The sequence below is a fragment of the Eschrichtius robustus genome, chromosome 2 (genome assembly GCF_028021215.1).
Source record: "Eschrichtius robustus isolate mEscRob2 chromosome 2, mEscRob2.pri, whole genome shotgun sequence".
Taxonomy (NCBI): Eukaryota; Metazoa; Chordata; class Mammalia; order Artiodactyla; family Eschrichtiidae; genus Eschrichtius; species Eschrichtius robustus.
The window spans coordinates 170,549,110-170,567,430 of NC_090825.1; the positions used below are offsets into that span (position 1 = coordinate 170,549,110).

At 55.6% G+C, this 18,321-nt stretch overlaps 2 protein-coding genes across 2 annotated transcripts; both read right to left on the bottom strand.

Moving 5' to 3' along the window:
• Window positions 1-491: 491 nt before the first annotated feature.
• On the bottom strand, window positions 492-18,013 carry PRKACA (protein kinase cAMP-activated catalytic subunit alpha). Its single transcript, XM_068536897.1, has 10 exons — window positions 17,759-18,013; window positions 10,229-10,290; window positions 9,639-9,767; window positions 7,057-7,155; window positions 5,964-6,046; window positions 5,076-5,202; window positions 4,888-4,983; window positions 4,662-4,784; window positions 2,453-2,617; window positions 492-2,036 (listed from the first exon to the last, which is right to left on the bottom strand). Exons 1-10 carry the CDS (start codon window positions 17,802-17,804, stop codon window positions 1,911-1,913), a joined length of 1,056 nt encoding a protein of 351 aa, XP_068392998.1. The 5' UTR covers window positions 17,805-18,013; the 3' UTR covers window positions 492-1,910.
• SMIM46 (small integral membrane protein 46) lies at window positions 12,620-12,772 on the bottom strand. The gene has a single exon (XM_068535087.1). It carries the CDS (start codon window positions 12,770-12,772, stop codon window positions 12,620-12,622), a length of 153 nt encoding a protein of 50 aa, XP_068391188.1.
• Window positions 18,014-18,321: the final 308 nt, after the last annotated feature.

Consider the following 18,321-nt stretch of genomic DNA (forward strand, 5'->3'; position numbering starts at 1 on the left):
GGGACCGCACTTACCGGGAACTCGCCGCCCGTGGGTCGGGCCACCGCGCTCTGCCGGCGCTGCGGGAATCCTCGGACCACCGACGCCTCCGCGCCCCTTGGGCGCGCTTGGCTCCGCGGGGAGGATGCGGGAAGGGGGGCGCGCACCGTCACCCCCACCCCATACCCCCCTACCAGGGCCGCCCCCGCCGCCGCTCGGCCTCCCGGCGCGCCGGCCCCAGCTTCTCCCTAGAGCGCCCGCCCTTTCGGCCTCTGGTTGGACGCAGAGGGGGCGCGCCTCAGAATGCGGGGACCCCTAATCTGGGGTCAGAGGGCAGTTTGGCGCCCCCTTCTCCTGCGGGGCGGGGAGAGTGGCAGAATTCCAGCTAAACCCGGTCTTACAAGGACTCCAGGCCAGGTGCTGATCAGCCTGGACGCTGGGGTCCGAAATTCCCTTTCCAACCCCCTGGGGGTGTGTGGGTGGGTGACCGAAGTCAGGAACACCAGCGACACTTTTTTTTTAAACAAAACTTTATTGATAATAGTTTTCAAATATGTTTACAACAGCACACTGTTCAAGAGGAAGTTGCGTCCTTCGCAGCACACAGGTTGAATCGCCCCCGCGCCCACCCGGGGCCCCACCCCAGGCCTGAGAGCTCCTCCTGGGATGGGGAGAAATTATGAGAGGGACAAATATGGGGATGAATGGGGTGACTCCCGACTTTTCTATTGAGAGAAAAAAACCACAATGGGGGGGCGGGGAGAACGGGTGATTGACAGCGGACAGCTAAGCAGAGGAGGAGCGCCCAGGATGGGGGGGTGGGGGCGGAGGCTCCTGGGTGAATAAAACAAGCAGCCCCTCCCCAGCAACCTTGGCCTTGAACTCTGGGCCGTCTGGGGGAGGGGGTGGGGGCTTTGCCTCCTTTTGCATGGGTGGCCTTCCCGACTGAGAGGAGGCTGGACATTAAAATCTAGTTGAGAATAAAATTAAGAAGTTTGGGGAGAGTGTTACTGGGAGGAAAGACCCTGGGCTCAGGGCTCCCCCTCTATCTTTTCAGGGGACAACTCCTCTTTGGCAGGGAGAGGGGCAGCTGCTTTGTCTGGGTCCCGAAGCCCAAGGGTGAAGACAGGTCTATTGGGGCAGAAGGGAGTGGGGGCTTCCTAAAGGGGCTGAGACCCTTCCAGGCTTGGCAGGGACCCCGACGGGGCAGGGGGGCGGGGGAGATTAGCAGCTTGGGGGAGAGGTTTGAACCCCAGCTCCTTCCTTTACAGTCTGCTTCCCAGCCTTGTTAAAATGGATTTGGGGAGGAGGGGCATGGGAAGGGGTGGGAGAGGAAGGAGGGAGGGAGGCATTGGTGGAACTTAAATAAGATTGTAAATTGTTTTTTTAAAAAATTCTATTAAGTAGCCCGCTGAACATGTCACTAAAATCTTTCCTTCCCTGGCAAGATTGCTCTGAAGGGAAGGTTAGCCTTTCATTCATTCGCCCTTAGAGAGTGGTGCCTGTGGTTTTTTTTTTTTGGGGGGGGGGCAGGTGGCTGGAGTTAAGTTTGGGCCCCTCTTTCCACACCCTGTCCCTAACACACCCGCAAGACCTGGTCTGACCTGAAGAAGGGAAGAACTGAGAAACTCGTTTAAAACAGGCAGAAGTGGGCTAGGGTTGGGGGCTGTGGGGGAGGAGGGAGGCAAAAGCGGTAGGGGGGGCGGGGGGGGGCAGGAGGGAGAAGGGGGTGAGGGGGAGCAGCTGGTGTTTCCCTCCAAATATCTGGGCTTCCTGCTCCCCCTACCCTGGAGGGTGGGGCGGGGGCGGGTGAAATTAGATGCAAGGAACTCTGGGGCCCTCTGGCTGTTCAATCCAACCCTCCCACCCACCACAAAAAAAAAAAAAAAAAGAAACAAAGAAAGAAAACCCATGGGGGCACAGGCACACCCCTAAAACTCAGAAAACTCCTTGCCACACTTCTCATTGATGGAGACTCGGATCTCTTCCTCCTCATAGTCATCAAAGTTACTCGTGTCCCCAGGGCCTTTAAACTTTGGTATGAAGGGAGCTTCCACCTGGAGAGGGGTCAAGAACCATTCAGACCTCAGCAGTCAACATAATCATCGTTACAACAATAAATGCGAATGGGCTAACATTCGTGAGATCACTTACTCTGACCCAGGTCTGATCTTAGCATTAGGGTGTGGACTCATCTGAACAACCCAAGAATCTTATTATAGCCAACTCACCGATGGGGAAATTACTTTCCAGAGAGGGAAGTCTCCGGTTCAAGGTCACAGAGTGGCCAAATGACCCCACAATTCTGTTTCTATACCCCCAATGCTCTAAGTTGCCTCATCTAAATTGACCCAGAGCCTGCAGCCTATTTTCAAATTCCCCTTCCCTTTTCATCTCTCCATTGGCAATACTCCCTGGCTCTTGCCCACCCCCCTCCAAAACCCTCAGAGCACAAGGGGAAGGGGGGGCCTACCTTCCTCTGGTAGATGGCGATCCAGTCAGTCGTGGCAAACCACTTGTGGTTCTTGATATCATTGACCCCGTTCTTGAGGTTCCCAAAGCGTTTGGTGAGGTCCACCTGCAGGAGGTTCCGCAGCAGGTCCTTCAGGTCGGAGCTGAAGTGGGACGGGAACCGCACCTGGAGAGGGGGTAACACAGACAGATTGGGAAGCTGATCTGGAGCCTGGGGAGCCCAGAACACTGCCTTCACCATCCAATTGTCTTATTGGGTGGAGGACCCCAAACCAGAGTGTGCATCGGAATTCCATTGAAACAGCTTGCTGGGCCCACTAGAGTTTCTGATTCAGGATATCTGATTCAGGTGGGGCCTGAAAGTCTTTATTTCTAGCCAGTTCCTGGGCCATGCTGATGCTGCTGGAGAGGTAAGAGCTATGAGGTTCCCATTTTATTCTTCTGTCTGCACCATGCGGCTTGTGGGATCTTAGTTTCCCAACCAGGGATTGAACCCAGGCCCTCGGCAGTGAATGTCCAGAGTCCTAACCACTGGACTGCCGGGGAATTCCCGAGGTTCCCATTTCTGTTTCCTGAGAAGAGGAAACTGAGGCTCGGAAGGATTAAACAGCTTGCCCAAGATCCCAGAGAGGAGCAGGGCAAGTTGGTTCTATCTGGGGTCTGTTGGGCTCCAGAACTTGCATTCTTAGCCACTGCTTCCTAAGGCAGCTCTGCTGGGGTCTGGGGACTTCAGAAATATTCATGCTTCTGAGAGAAATAATTGTTTGTCTATTTCTCTCTCTCTCTCTGCATAGCTAAGGCTCTTCCATTCTTTAAGACTCAGTTCAACTCTTCCAGAAACTTTCCCCAAATGCTTTGAGTCCACAGCTTTGTATGCAGTCACTGGATTTAGAGTTGCAAGAACCGACTTCCAGCACTGCTCTGCCTCTTCCATGCTGTGTGACCTTGGCCACGGCCCTTAACCTCTCTGGGCCTGTGCCTGCCTCTCTGGCACGGGGCAGATATCCCAGGGTTGCATGAGGGAGATAATCCCGCTAAGGGTGCGTGAGAACTGTGAAATGCTACAAAGAAGGGAGTCGTGCTCATCTTCTCTCCCCTCTCGAAAACGTCTATGGCTTTTTCTTTTTTTTCCCCCCACTCTGGGCCATTTTCTTGGCAATTTCTATTCTGCCTGGTGGCAGACACCTCATCTTTCCCTCTTTTAGTGACCCCACTTTGCAGGTGGTGATTCTCTCAACCTCTCTGAGAGGCAAGTGGCTAGTTCCCCAGTTCTGAGATGGATAAGACTCAGAGAAGCGAAGACATTGGCCTGAGGTTTCAAAGCCGATGGGTGGCAGAGCTGGGACTTAGAGCCAGGTCAGCCCACCTAGGCTGAGCTGGGAGCCACTCCCACCATTTCCTGGGTCAGATGGAGGGATGGTTGGTCCTCCTGGTGAGGTGGGTGAGCTGCAGTCAGAGGTGGGGTCCCCAACCTCTTCTGAGATGCTGCTGCCGTGTGATCTTGAACCAGACATGTCCAATCTCTGCACCTCAGCTTCCTCACTCCCTCAGAGTGCTGGGGTACGACCGAGGGGGTGCATGGGGCAGTGGGTACTCAGTGCACTCCGGGGCTCTAACGGTTCCGCCACCCCTTACCCGCACCCTCCAAGTTAGAAAGTCTGCATTTGGGAAAGGAGGCAGGGCCTTACGTCCACAGTGACTCCCCGGAGGGGTCTGGGGTAGCGCCTGGGAACTGAACATGCTCGCTTTTTTGCTGTGAAACTTGTGAAAATTCACGCTAAGGGGGCCGACTAGAGACGAGATGAGCCTCCTGGCAGGCAGGGCAGGAGTTTGGGTGAGACCTGGGGTGTTGAAAACCCTTAGGATCTCGGCACTGTGGTCCAGAATCAGACAGCGAGGTTGTGTGAAGTGGTGGCCTCAGTTAGCGTAGTGGGTGTGTCTGGCTTCACCACCTGGCCTGACTTGATGAACTTCTTGATTGTTCTTTTTCTGTTTTTCTTTGGCCGCCCCACACAGCACTCGGGATCTTAGTTCCCCAGCTAGGGATCGAACCTGTGCCCCCTGCAGTGGAAGCAAGCTCAGAGTCCGAACCACTGGACTGCCAGGGAATTCCCTAGACTGTTCTGACAATGACGACCAGGGCTCCAGAGTGAGCAGGACAGGCAGGGGAGGGTCAGTCTTAGGGCTGAGCCCCCATATCCGGGCCTCACCTTCCCAGAGACAATCTTCTCATAGATCTGGATGGGCTGGTCAGCGAAGAAGGGCGGGTAGCCAGCGGCCATCTCATAGATGAGAACCCCCAGGGCCCACCAGTCCACAGCTTTGTTGTAGCCCTGGAGCGAGAGGAGGGGCGCAGGTGAGGGGAGAAGGGTGAGGAGGGGGCCGCCGGCAGTGGAGCAGGCCTCAGAGCGGTGGGAGGGGTAGGGAAGTGCCTACTTTACTCAGGATGATCTCGGGGGCCAGGTACTCGGGGGTGCCGCACAAGGTCCAGGTGCGGCCTTTCACACGCTTGGCGAAACCGAAGTCTGTCACCTGTGGGCACAAGAATGGGCAGTTGGCCGGGAGGGTGGGAGGGTTCAGGCTGTGGCCACCTGGGGCTGCCCCTCGCCCAGCCCAGTGGGCACCTGAATGTAGCCCTGCTGGTCGATGAGGAGGTTCTCCGGCTTCAGGTCCCGGTAGATGAGATCGAGCGAGTGCAGGTACTCGAAGGTCAGGACAATCTGGGCTGCGTAGAAGCGGGCATGGGGCTCACTGATGGGGACAAGCAGGGAGAGGATGGGTGAGAGTGGGTGGCCACGCCAGCAGGACCTGCCCACCCCCAAATGGTCCAGCAGGTGGGCCTATCGAGCTGCCTCCAGCCTAGCGATCAAAATGCATCAGCAGAGCAGCCTTATTCATACACAGCCCCAAACTGGAAACAGCCCAAATGTCCATCAACAGAGGAATGGAATCACAGATTGTGATAGATTCCTACAATGGGATCCTACCCAACACCACCACCAGGACAAATGATGAATATACCCAACAATGTGGCTGGATCACAAAACGATTATGTGAAGCAAGAGAAGAAAGGGACAAAAGAATATGAACTGTGTGATTCCATTTATATCAAGTCCAGACCCAGACCAAACACATTTATGGTGTTTGAAGCCAGAAAGGACGTTTGCCTTTGTTGGGGTGGTGATTTGCCAAGAAAGGCATTTGAGGGAATTTTCTGGGGTGGTGGTTACACACGTGAATGCAGCTGTCAAAACTCATGGGACAGGGTATTGAAAACCTGTGCATTTTATTGTATGTAAAGTGAATATCTATATAAATAAGATGGCACAAATTTAAAAACCACATGAAATTGCCCACTTACATGGTGACGCCTAAGTCACCGTGTTTGTTTTGTTTCGTGGTGGCTAAGCCATTGTAGATTCCTCAGCTCAGGGGAACAAGAACCCACAGGGACCTGGAGGGGCCACTTCCACGGACGACACCCGTGCACACCCCTGGGGCTCAGGGCTCACCTGAACCTCCCGATCCGCCGCAGGTGTGAGAACATCTCCCCACCGGGCACGTACTCCATGATCATGTATAAATTTGAGTTGTCCTGTGGGAAGCAGCAGCTGATCAGGGCCCCACTCCCCAAGCCCCAGGCCCCATCTGAAGGCAGGTGTCAGACATAAAGCGACAACAACCATTTTGGTTCCCACGTGAAGCACGTTCCAAGCGCCAGGCACTGTGCTCATTGATTACCTGTCTCATTTCATTCTGCCCATGAGAAGGAAGGGGCAGCCATGATCCTGCTTACGGGGGCCAAAAGTGAGGTACATCAGGGACCTGGCTGGCATGCCTGGGCTGCAGAGAGAACTCTGTGGTGGCTCCTGTCTGTGACTGTCTTGAGCAAGGCTCTTGGGGCCACAGTTTTGTCATCTGTCAAATGGGACCAGGACGGGCTACAGATTTTGTGAGTCCCCTCTCGAAATAAAAGTGAGGCCCCTTGTTAAAAAAATGATTATGAATTTCAAGATGGTGGCAGCAGAGCCTTAAACAAAGCGTGGGGTACCTTGTGACTGCTAGGGTCACAGGCCCTGAGGGGCCCTTCCCAACTCTCACAGTCATGGCTTAGGACGGCACCCAAAATAGCTCACGCAGGGTGCTCGTGATGCGGTTGGAACTGTCATGGCCGGCCCCACCAGGTGGGGCTGGCCATGATCCCCATTTTACAGATGAAGAAACTAAGGCTCATGGGAGTGAAGTTTCTTGCCAGGGTCACACAGCCAGGAAGTGCAAGGCTGGGATTTGAACCCAGGCTGAGCGGCAGTTTGTGGCTGTGTGTCAGGTTCTTGCTATCAGTGGAACAATGATTTTGAGGGATGTTATCCAGGTTGGGGGACTTGCCCAAGTTTATCAAGCTATAAGTTGGCAGAGCCCCAGTTGAACTTGGGGTCTATCAGAGCCCCAGGCTGCCTACCCCCGGGGGTCTTCTTCACAGCTCCCCCATCGGTGGGTCTGCCTTTTCGGGCAACCACTGGTTGTGGTTGGCCGAGCCCCAGCTCTGGGAACCCAGAGGCTGCACCACCCGGCAGTGGCCCTGGTCTGCGGCCGCTGGGACCCCACCTTGAAGGAGAACTCGAGTTTGACAAGGAACGGAAAGTTGACCGCTTGCAGGATGCGCTTTTCGTTCAGGGTGTGCTCAATCTGTTTCAGCTTTACCACCTGCAGGGGTGGGAGGGGAGAGGAGAGAGGAGGGGGTGTGAGACAGCTCTTTTCTTCCCTGCCACCCAAAAGTAGATGTGCCAGGGCCGGGCCGGGTCCTCCATCCAGAATCGTTTGCGTGCCTGGGGCCTGTCAAGCCCTGGGCTGGGTGCCTGTCCCCACATGGCATGCAGTTCAGGGCAATAACACATGAGTCACCAGGCCACAGGGGTCAGAGCTGTGATGGGGAAGCTTGGGGCCTGTGGATGCCCAGATAAGGCATCTGGTGAAACCTGAGGAGTCAGAGAAGGCTTCCTGGAGGAAGGGGCAGCTGAGTTGAAACCAAACAGACAGGTGGGAGTAGCACCCAAGGGATAGGGGATTTAGAAATACCTTCCCTGCATCTAGAGGACACCACGCCCCCCACATCCACTTGAACCCAGGGCTAATTCCTCCTCAGCCCTCAGCTGTCTCCAGCAGCCGTCTCACACTCTCTGACAGGAGCCCTGAGGGGTATGCAATGGGAGCATGCAAGTTTGGAAGCCCAGATGCAGAGAGGGGAAGTGCCGTGCCCAAGTTCACATGCAGCTAGTCAACATCAGACCAGCTTGTCACATGCAGGCAGCCTGGCCCCTTGGTCAGCTCTAAGCCCCACTGCACTGGGGCTTTTTCTGCTTTGCTCACAGCTACATCGTTTGGGTCTATACCTGCACTGTCCAGTAGATTCCACACTAGCCACGTACGGCTGCTGAGTACTTGAAATGTGGTTCGTTGACTGGGGAACCAAGTTTAAAATCTGAAGTATCTAAAATGAAAATTTAGGGCTTCCCTGGTGGCGGAGTGGTTAAGAATCCACCTGCCAACGTAGGGGACACGGGTTTGAGCCCTGGTCTGGGAAGATCCCACATGCCGAGGAGCAACTAAGCCCGTGCACCACAACTACTGAGCCTGCGCTCTAGAGCCCGCGAGCCACAGCTACTGAGCCCACACGCCACAACTACTGAAGCCCTTGTGCCTAGAGCCTGTGCTCCGCAACAAAGAGAAGCCACTGCACTGAGAAGCCTGCGCACCGCAACGAAGAGTAGCCCTTGCTCTCTGCAACTAGAGAAAGCCCGCGCTCAGCAACGAAGACCCAAGGCAGCCAAAAAGAAAAAAATATATATATATAAAATGAAAATTTAGGGACTTCCCTGGCAGCACAGTGGTTAAGAATCCACCTGCCAATGCAGGGGACACAGGTTTGAGCCCTGGTCTGGGAAGATCCCACATGCTGTGGAGCAACTAAGCCCGTGCGCCACAACTACTGAGCCTGCACTATAGAGCCTGCGAGCCACAACTACTGAGCCCATGTGTCACAACTACTGAAGCCCTCGCGCCTAGAGCCCGTGCACCGCAAAGAAGAGTACCCCCCGCTCGCTGCAACTAGAGAAAGTCCATGCACAGCAACAAAGACCCAACTCAGCCAAAAATAAATAAAGAAATAAAGAAATTTGAAAAAAAGAAAATTTAAAAACTGATACCTGACACAGTTACCAGACAACTTTCAAGCCTGTTTGGAACAACCTGGGCTACATGAATCTGCTTTTTCTATTTCTCTACTTTTTCTTGTCTTTCCAGTGAAAATTAACATCTGAATGGAGATGTGTTATATGTGTAAAATACACGCTGGATTTCTAAGACTTAGTATGGAAAAAAATGAATGTAAAATGTCTCATTAAGGATATTTCTACACTGGATACATACGTTGAAATGATAATATTGTAGATATACTGGCTTAATTACAACATATTGTTAAAATGAATTCTGCCTTTTTTAAACTTTTAAAACGAGGATTCTAGGGAATTCCCTGGTGGTTCAGTGGTTAGGACTCCGTGCTCTCACTGCCGAGGGCCCGGGGTTTGATCCCTGGTTGGGGAATTAAGATCCTGCAAGCCACACAGTGCTACCAAATTAAACAAATAAAATAAAATGAGGATTCTAGAAAATTTAAAACCCTATGTGGCTTGTGTGATATGTCTCCTGGATGGTGCTGCTCTAGAGCATTGCCTGCCAAAAAGTAGGGTTTCAAAAATATTTACAAAGGGCGGGGGGCGGTGTGATGAATTGGGAGATTGGGGTTGACATGTATATACTAATATGTATAAAATGGATAACTAATAAGAACCTGCTGTATAAAAAAATAAATTAAATAAAATTCAAAACCAAAATATTTACAGAAAGAAGGTCTGTGTAAACATCACTTCCCCCAGGAAGACTTCTGGCTCCCTCGATACAGGCTAGGTGTCTGAGCCCGTGTGGGCTTTACGTCTTCGGGTACTTTTCCTCCTGCGGAAAGCTTCCTGAAGGCAGCATGGTACCCTTCCCACCTTTGGGTCTGGCACATTATGGAGGCTCAGGAAATAGCTGGTGAGTGGATAGGTGGGAAGTCCACTCCAGGTGGTGGGAACAGCCCAGGCAAAGCCCTGGTGGCTGGGACCAGGGCCTTGTGGCAGGGCTGCGCTCACCTTCTGTTTGTCGAGGATCTTCATGGCAAAGTGGTTCCCGGATTCCTTGTGCTTCACCAGCATCACCCGCCCGAAGGAGCCTGTGCCGAGGGTCTTGATTCGTTCAAACTGATCCAAATGGGCTGTATTCTGTGGGCAGAAGGGTCTGGAGGGTCAGGGACCACCCCCACCCCCCCCCAACCCCGTCTAGCCTGCTAGGCCAAAGTTTGGGGTGTTCCCTCTGCCACCAGCAGAGGGGGCCCTGGGGACCAGGTGGAGCTAGGGGGGTGAGGACAGGGGGTGGAAAAACAAGATGGCGGAGGGTACATTCCTCAAGGCTGGTGGCAGGGGCCAGATCCGGCCCTGGCCTGGGGCCCAGGAGCTGCTGGCAGCTGCCTGGGGGGCAGGGGCCGCCACTTGGACGGGGTTGGTGGGGTGCGGGAGCCTGGCAGTGAGTGATCAGGTGCCCCCATGGGCATCTAGGGAGCAAATGAGGGCAGGTCTGGAGCCCTTCACAGGGCCATAAAATCCTAGCCATGGCACAGGGATGCAGTTGAGGGGCAGGGGGCTGTCAGCTATCCCTCCCAGGGCTCTGTACCCAGCGTGCTTACCTGAGCAGGATTTTCCCATTTTTTAAGAAAATCTTCTTTGGCTTTGGCTAAGAACTCTTTCACTGAAAGGAAAAGAGGAGAGAGTGAGATGGAGACCCCATCTTGTTGGCGTGCGCCTGGGCTATTCCTGGGGAGATGCTGATTTGTGGAAAGCGGGGTGCAGTCATCTCAATCCAGAGCCTGACCTTCTCCCAGTGCCTTCGGGTGTCCTGGCTGAGTCTGAGGGTAGCCTGGCGGCGGGGGGGGGGGGGCCCTGATCTGGGCTGGGGTCTGGGGTCTCCTTTACTACAGAGAGGTGGGGTCCAGCCTCAATTCTGTCCAAAACGGGGGACAGGGCAACTCGGGGGTCACTCTCAGGGGGACAGAGAGCGGTGCCCAGGCCAGCCCACCCCCACTCGCCCCAGTTCTGACCGACATTCCAGGGCCAGGGACGACGCCAGCCGAGGTATTTATAGCCTCGGGATTTGGCTGCTCCTCTGGCCCCTTCTCTGGGGAGGCTGGCCCGGGGTGGAGGCCTCTGGGGCTCGGGTAGCAGGCGCCCTTGGGGGGTTCAGCTGTTGCCTTGGCCCCCAGCTGGCTCCATTCCCACCTTTGCCAATGGAGGGGCCCTCGTTCCAGAGCTCGTTCAAGGGAAGCCTCGCCTGATGCCTGCCCCCTACAGGCCCTTCAGCACCCCAAGGCGAACATCACCATCTGGCTAACATTGAAGACTTCCTGGCGGACCCTGGGCTTGCTGCTTTACGTCCACTATCTCGTTTGGTTCACTTGTCAACTTTCCTTTTATCCATTCTCCCTGTTTACCACCCTAGGAAACTGAGGCCTGAAAACACGCATTCCCGCCCATGTGGAGAGGCAGCCCGGCAAAACAGTTAAGGGCCAGGACTCTGGGATAAGATCAAGTTCAGATCCCAGCCTGGTCCCTGATGAGCTGTGTGACCTTAGGCAACTGATTGCACCTCTGGGCCTTGGTTTTCCTCATCTGTAAAATGGGGATAATAATAGTAATGACCTGGTGGGGTGGCTGTGAAGACTGAATGAGTTAATCTTGGCAAAGGGGGTTTGGATGGTGGCCGGTACAGGGGTTAGTGCCATATAAATGTCAGCTATTAATTTTGCTTTTAAGTAGTTTTTAAAATGGAGGTATAAAATACAGGAGGAGCACTGAGTGCTCAAATCTTAAATGCTCAACCTGATGGATTTTTACCGTATGTCCTTGTAACCGCCCCCTGGGGTCAGGGGCGCTGTTGTTCAGGGACCCTCCCTGTGTGCCAGCTCTGTGCTGAGTGCTTTCCATGCTTAATTCCTACACTGATGGCTCAGAGCTGCTATTACTCTCATTGTACAGATGAGAAGACTGGTCTCAGATCACTTCCCGGACCCCACTGCCCACGAGGTTTAACTGCTTTGCTTCTGACTGGTTGCAGGGCACCAGGATGGCCCATGGACAGAGCTGTCCTCAACCCTGATGTTCCTGGGACGTTGCCACCCTGAGGGGTCCCGCACACTTGCACTTTGGCCTTGCCTGTCATCTGCCTATCTCACCCATGTGCAGTGCCAGGAACCCCCACAGCCTTGTGGGTAGCCATCCCCCTGCCCCCCATCACCCGCAAGGCTCTCCCTCAGCATTTGCAGAGAAGAGCCTTCCATGGAGCTGCAAGCACGGCAGATGGAGGAGAGACTGTGGGCTAGAAAAGCCCTACAAAGAATGACCAGGCAGAGAAGGGGTGGTCAAGGAATGGCCAAGAGTCCTAGGCTGGTGCCTGGCTGAGCCACCAACTGTCTGAGACCTCTCTGAGCCTGGGGGCTGCACCACATCCAGTGCTTTCACTGGCAGACTCTTTTTTGACACACAACACCTTCCTTGGAAACCTCCAAACGTACACACTGAATTCTGGATGAAGGTGGGGGTGAAGGCACCCTCTTGGGATTCTACTGTCACCCACTCAAGAAGGCAGAGAGGAGCGAGTTTAAGAGGAATCCAGGAGAAAGCCTGGTCCTGCTTCCTCTTTTGCTCTCAGCAATCCCTGAGAACTGCCATGTCCCGTTTTTCCCAACTTGGTGGGTCTGTGCCTCTGTCTGTCTGCTGGTACCCCACTAAGAGGCTCCACACGGTGCCTTGATTCTGACACAGCCCTGTTCTGGCCTTTCAAAGTGTTGAAGGGCCCAGGCTGTGTGCTCTCTGGTGCCATCAGCTTGCCAGATTTGGGGATGGGGCACAGGGTGTGGCAGAACCAGGAAGAGTGGGCAGATAAAGAGAGATAATGATGGGGGGAACCCCAGCCAGGAGCCCCCATACTCACCTCTGCTTCCTGCCTCTTCCAGCAGAGGGTAAAATGGGGGGTAGAGTGGGATGGGGTGATCTGGGGCCCATCTACCCCTGGCCAGCGAGGCTCAGGGTGCTGGCTGCGGCTTAGGTGCCCAGAGGGTGCGGCGCAGGTAGCCCAGGAAACGGACAGTCAGATGGCCCCAGAGAAGCAGCTGCAGCCACAGCTGGAAGGTGGTCTCTGAGTCCCCATCCCAGCCTCTACCTGACCCCAGATCCATCCCAGGCCTCCCTGAGCTCTCCCTAGAACCTTCCCTTTGCAGGGAAACCAGGAATACGCAGAGCCTCTGAGCTGGCTTCCCCGGGAGGGCCTCGGGGGACAGGGGAGGAGGAGCTGGTTGCCAGGGAAGCATTTAAAGGTACCTGCTCCCGCTGGCCAAGGTTTGTAAAGGCCCTCCTTGGCAGGAGGTGGTGCGAAGATTCTCCTGAGGGTGTCCCTCCTCTGGCTGGCCTGCCTGCCCTGGGGGCGGGGTGCTAAAGCTAACTTCCCGTTCCAGGGACTCCACTGCTCCCGGGCTGCCAGGCCCTGCCTTTCTCAGTGGGTGCTGGACTACCCTGAGGATGACACCCCATGTGCCCAGGGCAGTGCCCACTGGGCAGAGGGGAAGGAGTTAAGGCTCAGGCCCAGGCAGCAGCTGGGGCCTCCCTGGGGGCCAAAGAGGCCCCAGAGCTCCATTAATTAGCCGAAAGAGCAGCTGGAGAGAAAGGCGGGAGTGGGGGGGGCGCGCAGTGAGAGCTACCCTATCTCCTCCCCCAAGTGCTCTTTGAACCTGGAGCCCCCAAATTCTGCTACTTTGAGAAAGAAATGGGTACATTTGACTTTGTCTTGCTTCTATGCAGGGGCGGAGAGGGGAATGGCATCCTGGGATGTCCTTGGCCTCTATCAAACCTTGCCCTGTGCTTGGCTCTGCTCTCAGCCATGAAAGTCCAAACCGGAAACGAAACGCTAAACCCCGGGGTGGGGGAGGGGGAGGCAGCCTTGACCATCTTCCTCCTTCTTTCCAGATCCCAAAAGAAGTGGAGGGTCAGCTTCTCCTGAGAGTGCCTGGCACCCATGGCCCCTGCTGACAACAGGAAGTGGCAGAGAAGGGAAACCCAGCTGGCTGCTGTCTTTAGAGCCTGTCAGCCGGCCCATGTCTCCCACAGGAGGGGTGCCAGCCTCCACCTTGGTCCGGATTCAATTGGAGCTCACAGAGAGAGCATCCCTCAAAAAGCCAGGGCCCCATCAGGAGGCAGGAGCCCAGCCTCAGACCCCCCCAAGACAACAATCTCAGGACCTGCTGCTCCCCAAAACCTGGTTGTCCTGGAAATTCTGGGGGCAGGAATGCCAAGCCCTGGACTGGACCATCCCCCAGCCTGAGCTGGACCCCAACGCTGGACTGGACCAACCCGCAGTCTGATGGACCCTCATTCTATACTGGACCACTGTCCATTTTGACGTGGAGTCCATCACTGAGCTGGACCAACCCCCAATCTGAGCTGAACCTCAACACTGAGCTGGACTACCCCATTGCCTGGCTCTGAGCTGGACCCCCGCTCTGGGTGGACCATCCTCCCTTGTCTGAACTGAACCACCCATCTCACCCGCTCTTCCCCAGGCCCCCCAGCTCAGGGTTGTTAGTAAGGGAGGGTTTCTAGGGCCAGCCAGGGGACCACAGACTTTTCCTCTTCACCTGTTCCCTAAACTCTACTGCAATCTTTCCCTGACTTGAGTGTCAGAGTGTGCCTGGTAAGTTGCTATAGCAACAGGGCTCAGCCTCACCATCGCTGGGGTTGGAAGCCATCACTCAGTCTTCCTCTCAGGGCACCAGACTATGGTGGCTGGGAAGGCTCATGAGACCTGCTGCAGCAGCTTGGCTGCCCATCCCCAGAGCCCTGCCTATAGGGGGAGCCAGGGAGTTGTGGGGTGGTGTCAGGAAAAGAAACCCAACCTGCGGCCAGTGGGTGCAGGGAAGGGGCAGAGAGGACCCTCAAGCTTCTGTAAGCCTGGTTGGGCTAAAGGAAAAGCTGCCTTGGCAGGACCCTCTTGGGCACCCATACAACTGCCAACGCGCAGACGGTGTTTGGCCCTCTCAGACTTCTGCAGTACGTTAGAGGGCCACAATTCTTCCCATTTAGGGACCTCTTGGGGGCAGTTCTCACTCTCAGAGCCTGGATCTGCTTGTCCCTGGGACCTGGGGGGGGGGGTGGTGGTATCTGGAGGGCTCCTTCTCATCAGACCTGTCCCTTCTCCCATGGACCAGCTCTCAGGGGTGCCTTTGGCCAGGGCAGCCAAGGCCTGAGCCCCACTTGGCCGTCTGTCCCCAGGGCCTCTTGAGGCCACTGCCCTCTCTCAATTCCTCCAGCTTGCTCTGGGCCCAGGGCTTGGTCTTGTTTTTCTCTGCCCTCTTAGCATCTTACCCAGGCCCCTGCCAATGGCTCTGGCAACTTTGGGTACAGATTTCCCCCACCCCAACCCAGGGTTCATTCTGGATCCCTACCCTCTTGGGAAGAGACCAATGCTGTCCTGCCCCGGCATGGAGCCAGTAGTATAGGGGGCTGCAGGATGCTGAACTGGTGCCTACTAAGGTTTGGTCATTTTCCTTACTCCAGTAGGGCTGACATCTGGCAGATGAAATTCAGGTGCCCCCTGCAGGCTGGCCTGGCTACTACTACCCCACCCCCACCCGACCCTAGTTACGAGAAGGCAAATTTTGTCTTAACTCCATCCTCTCAGAATCGGAGATTTGAAGCAAAGAAGGGCTTCTTTCCTCATCCTATTTCCTTCTCTGAGAGCCCCTGCAAGCCTCTGGAAGGAAGTACAGCTTAGGGCATTTCCCAAAGTGTGACATAGGTCCCACTGGCAGGGCATGAAATGATTTTAGGGATGTCTCACTTTTCTAGTTACATTGTATTTTAATGCATATCAGAGAGAATATAACTGGCACAGCAATCCCATGATTTCATTTATAATGTTGCTTAGGACGGATCAAAATTTACATCTGAACAAAAGTGAGTCAAAATTTTTATTTAAGTTAACAAAATAGAAGTGAATATAGTAAAAATCAGGGAGGCGGCTTGAGAATGTTTGAGTTGGGAAATCCTGGGGTCCAGGAAGTTGTCTGGTAGGTGGATCTGGATGTGAATCCTGCCTCTGTGGCATCATCTATGTCAAACTCAGAGAGCTCGTTTGGAAAATTCAGATAACAGCCCATTATGAAAAATCACTCGAGCAGATAGATCTGTGGAGACCATTTAGCCTGGCACATCCTAGATGCCCAATAAACAGTGGCTCTATTTCATCATGACAGTCCATTCCTGGGTGTCCGGCCTGTGCTCTGAATTAGCGGTTCCTTCCGAAGCCTCTGATCTTTTTCTTAGGGCTCCTTTTCCTTGTGTGGCTTTCCACCCCCACTCCCCACTGCATGTGTTTGATACGCCTTGAAAGTTTTCCAGGACTATGTCATCTCCCCAACTTTCAACTGAGCCACTGAAATGTACAGCTGCCTGCCTCCACCTTCCACCTCTCAGCCGGTCTCACCTGCTGGGGGCCTGGCCCCTCCCCCTCTGCCTAGTCCCCTCCAAGCTCATGCCCAGACCTTTTTTGGTCACTACCCACCTGCTCCTCTGTCATCAAGCGCTCAGCTACAGGCACTTGCCTTCCCGTCCCCCACCCATCGGTGACATGTCAGGCCTCTCCATGGTTGCTCGGTGACTCTGAGTTCTGCCATTTGAGTCTGGGTGGGAATAAAGTTCCCTGGCTTTCATGCCTGGGTCTTTCTGGGAGGGAGCATTCAGGGAACTCAGACACTGGGGTTTGAGACCAGTAACTGGGAAGAGCATATTTGGATGTGGCCATTCCTTTTCAACTCTATTTCTGGGTAACTGGAAGGGGATCCTAGCTGAGGTCCAGCCTTAGGCCTGGAGTGATGACAATTTAAGAGCTGGAGGACTTGAGGAAGGGGCTGGAGACCATTTCTGAAGGCATTTCCTGATGAAGACTCTCTTTCCCCGGCTGGCTGGAAAAGGCCAATATATTTGGCAGCTGACGGGGAAATAGTCCCCTCTCTGGCTGAACGCTGGGAATGGTCAGAATCTATTTGTCTCTTGGCAAAGCAAGTCATTAGATGTCAACCACTACTCTTCCCAACTGCCATCCCTTGAGTCCTCCTTCTCACCATCCCAGCTCAAGCTGAATGAACCTTGCTAAACCCAGACCCTCTTCATCCCCTACTTTTCATCCCAAGCCAGGAGCGGGTGAAGAAGCCTGGGGGACTGGGTGAATGACAGAGCCTCAGTTGTGAAACAACCATTTATTGAAGGGCCCTCCAAGGAGCCTAGAGCTCACGGCACAGCAGGAGATGGGAAGGGGCTCTCTGCTGACACCGCCCCCCACCCCGCCGCAACCCCAGAAAGAGGACGCAATGAATTCCAGCAAGATCGGCTCAAACTTGGCTTTTGAAGCACAGAAGTAGTTCTCTAGGTTCATAAACAGTCTGCTACCCCAGCCAGAGACAGACGCTTGCTTGGAGGAGGAAGCACAAGCAGAGAAGCAAAGTGACAGAGAGTGACAGAGTGAGAGAGGGGCAGAGGGACCCAGAAAGATCCTGTCCCCCATGCCAAGTGACACAGAAGAGAAAAACAATGCTGGAGGTGGCTCTGGGAAGTGCTCAAAGGGGACAGAGTGGGTTTGGAGGGGGGCTGTGATAAGGTGAAGAGGGGAAGGGCAGGAGAAAGATGGCGGGGGCTGGAGGGGGGAGGGGTGTGGTCACCAAGTGGCCAAGGTCCCTGCGGGGTGGAGGCATACCCCATAGCACTCCCAGACTGGCAGAGGCCTGGGTCGGGGTTTGGCAGTGGGTCACATCTGTGTAAGAGGTGAGTGAGGAAGTGGAGGAATTAGAATCTGGGGAGAGGGACCAAGAAAGGAGGCAGTGGGGTGGTGACAGGGCCCCATGTGGGGCCCCAGCGGTCATACGTGCCATGGTTGGCAGTGACAGCTGGGGGGGAGCACAGTCTTTGCAGTGGGGGGCGGTCTTTGGCAAGGGGGCTCCTACGGGGCTATTTGCGGGCCTTGGGCCCCAACCTTGGACAGGCAGGGGAAGGGGCGCTGGGGGGCAAGCAGAGAGAAATGGGGGGGGGGGCGCGTGGGGGGAGGGGCCAGGCAGTGATGGATAGGGAGGGGGCTGGCAGCGCGGGGCCGGGATCGGGGTCACGGCCCGGGCACTCACCGCTCTCCTGCTCGCTGCCCTTCTTGGCCGCGGCGGCGTTGCCCATCGCGGCGGCGGCGGCCGGGGCCGGTCCCGGAGCTGCGGCGCGGCGGGTGCTGGAGGCGGCCCGCGGCCCCGGAGCGCGCTGGGCGGCGGCGGCGGCGGCCCCTCGGGTTGGCTGCGCTGGCTGCGGCGCCGCGACCCCCGCCCAGCCCCTGCTTCCCGCGTCTCTCCGCGCCCGCCCGCCCGGGAACCTCAGCCCAAGTCCGCTGCTGCTGTCCGTGACGCCCCCGCAGCCCGCAGCTCATTGGCCTAGGTCGCCCTGACTGACGGTGCTGCGCCGCCGCCCATTGGTCCTCCGTGACCCTCCCGTGCTGCCATAGGCTCTCGGCCCCATGACTCGCCCCTAGGACGCCTGGCCACTCGCGCGCTTGCGAGGCCCCAGCTGGGCGGGCCGACGCGTCTGATTGGCCGAGGCTCGCGACAGGGCCTGGGGTCCGCCCAGCGAGGCCGCCAATTGGCGGAGGCGCGCTGTCCGGCAAGCCCCCGGCAGAACGTTCAGTGTCAATCCGGGGGTGAGAGGG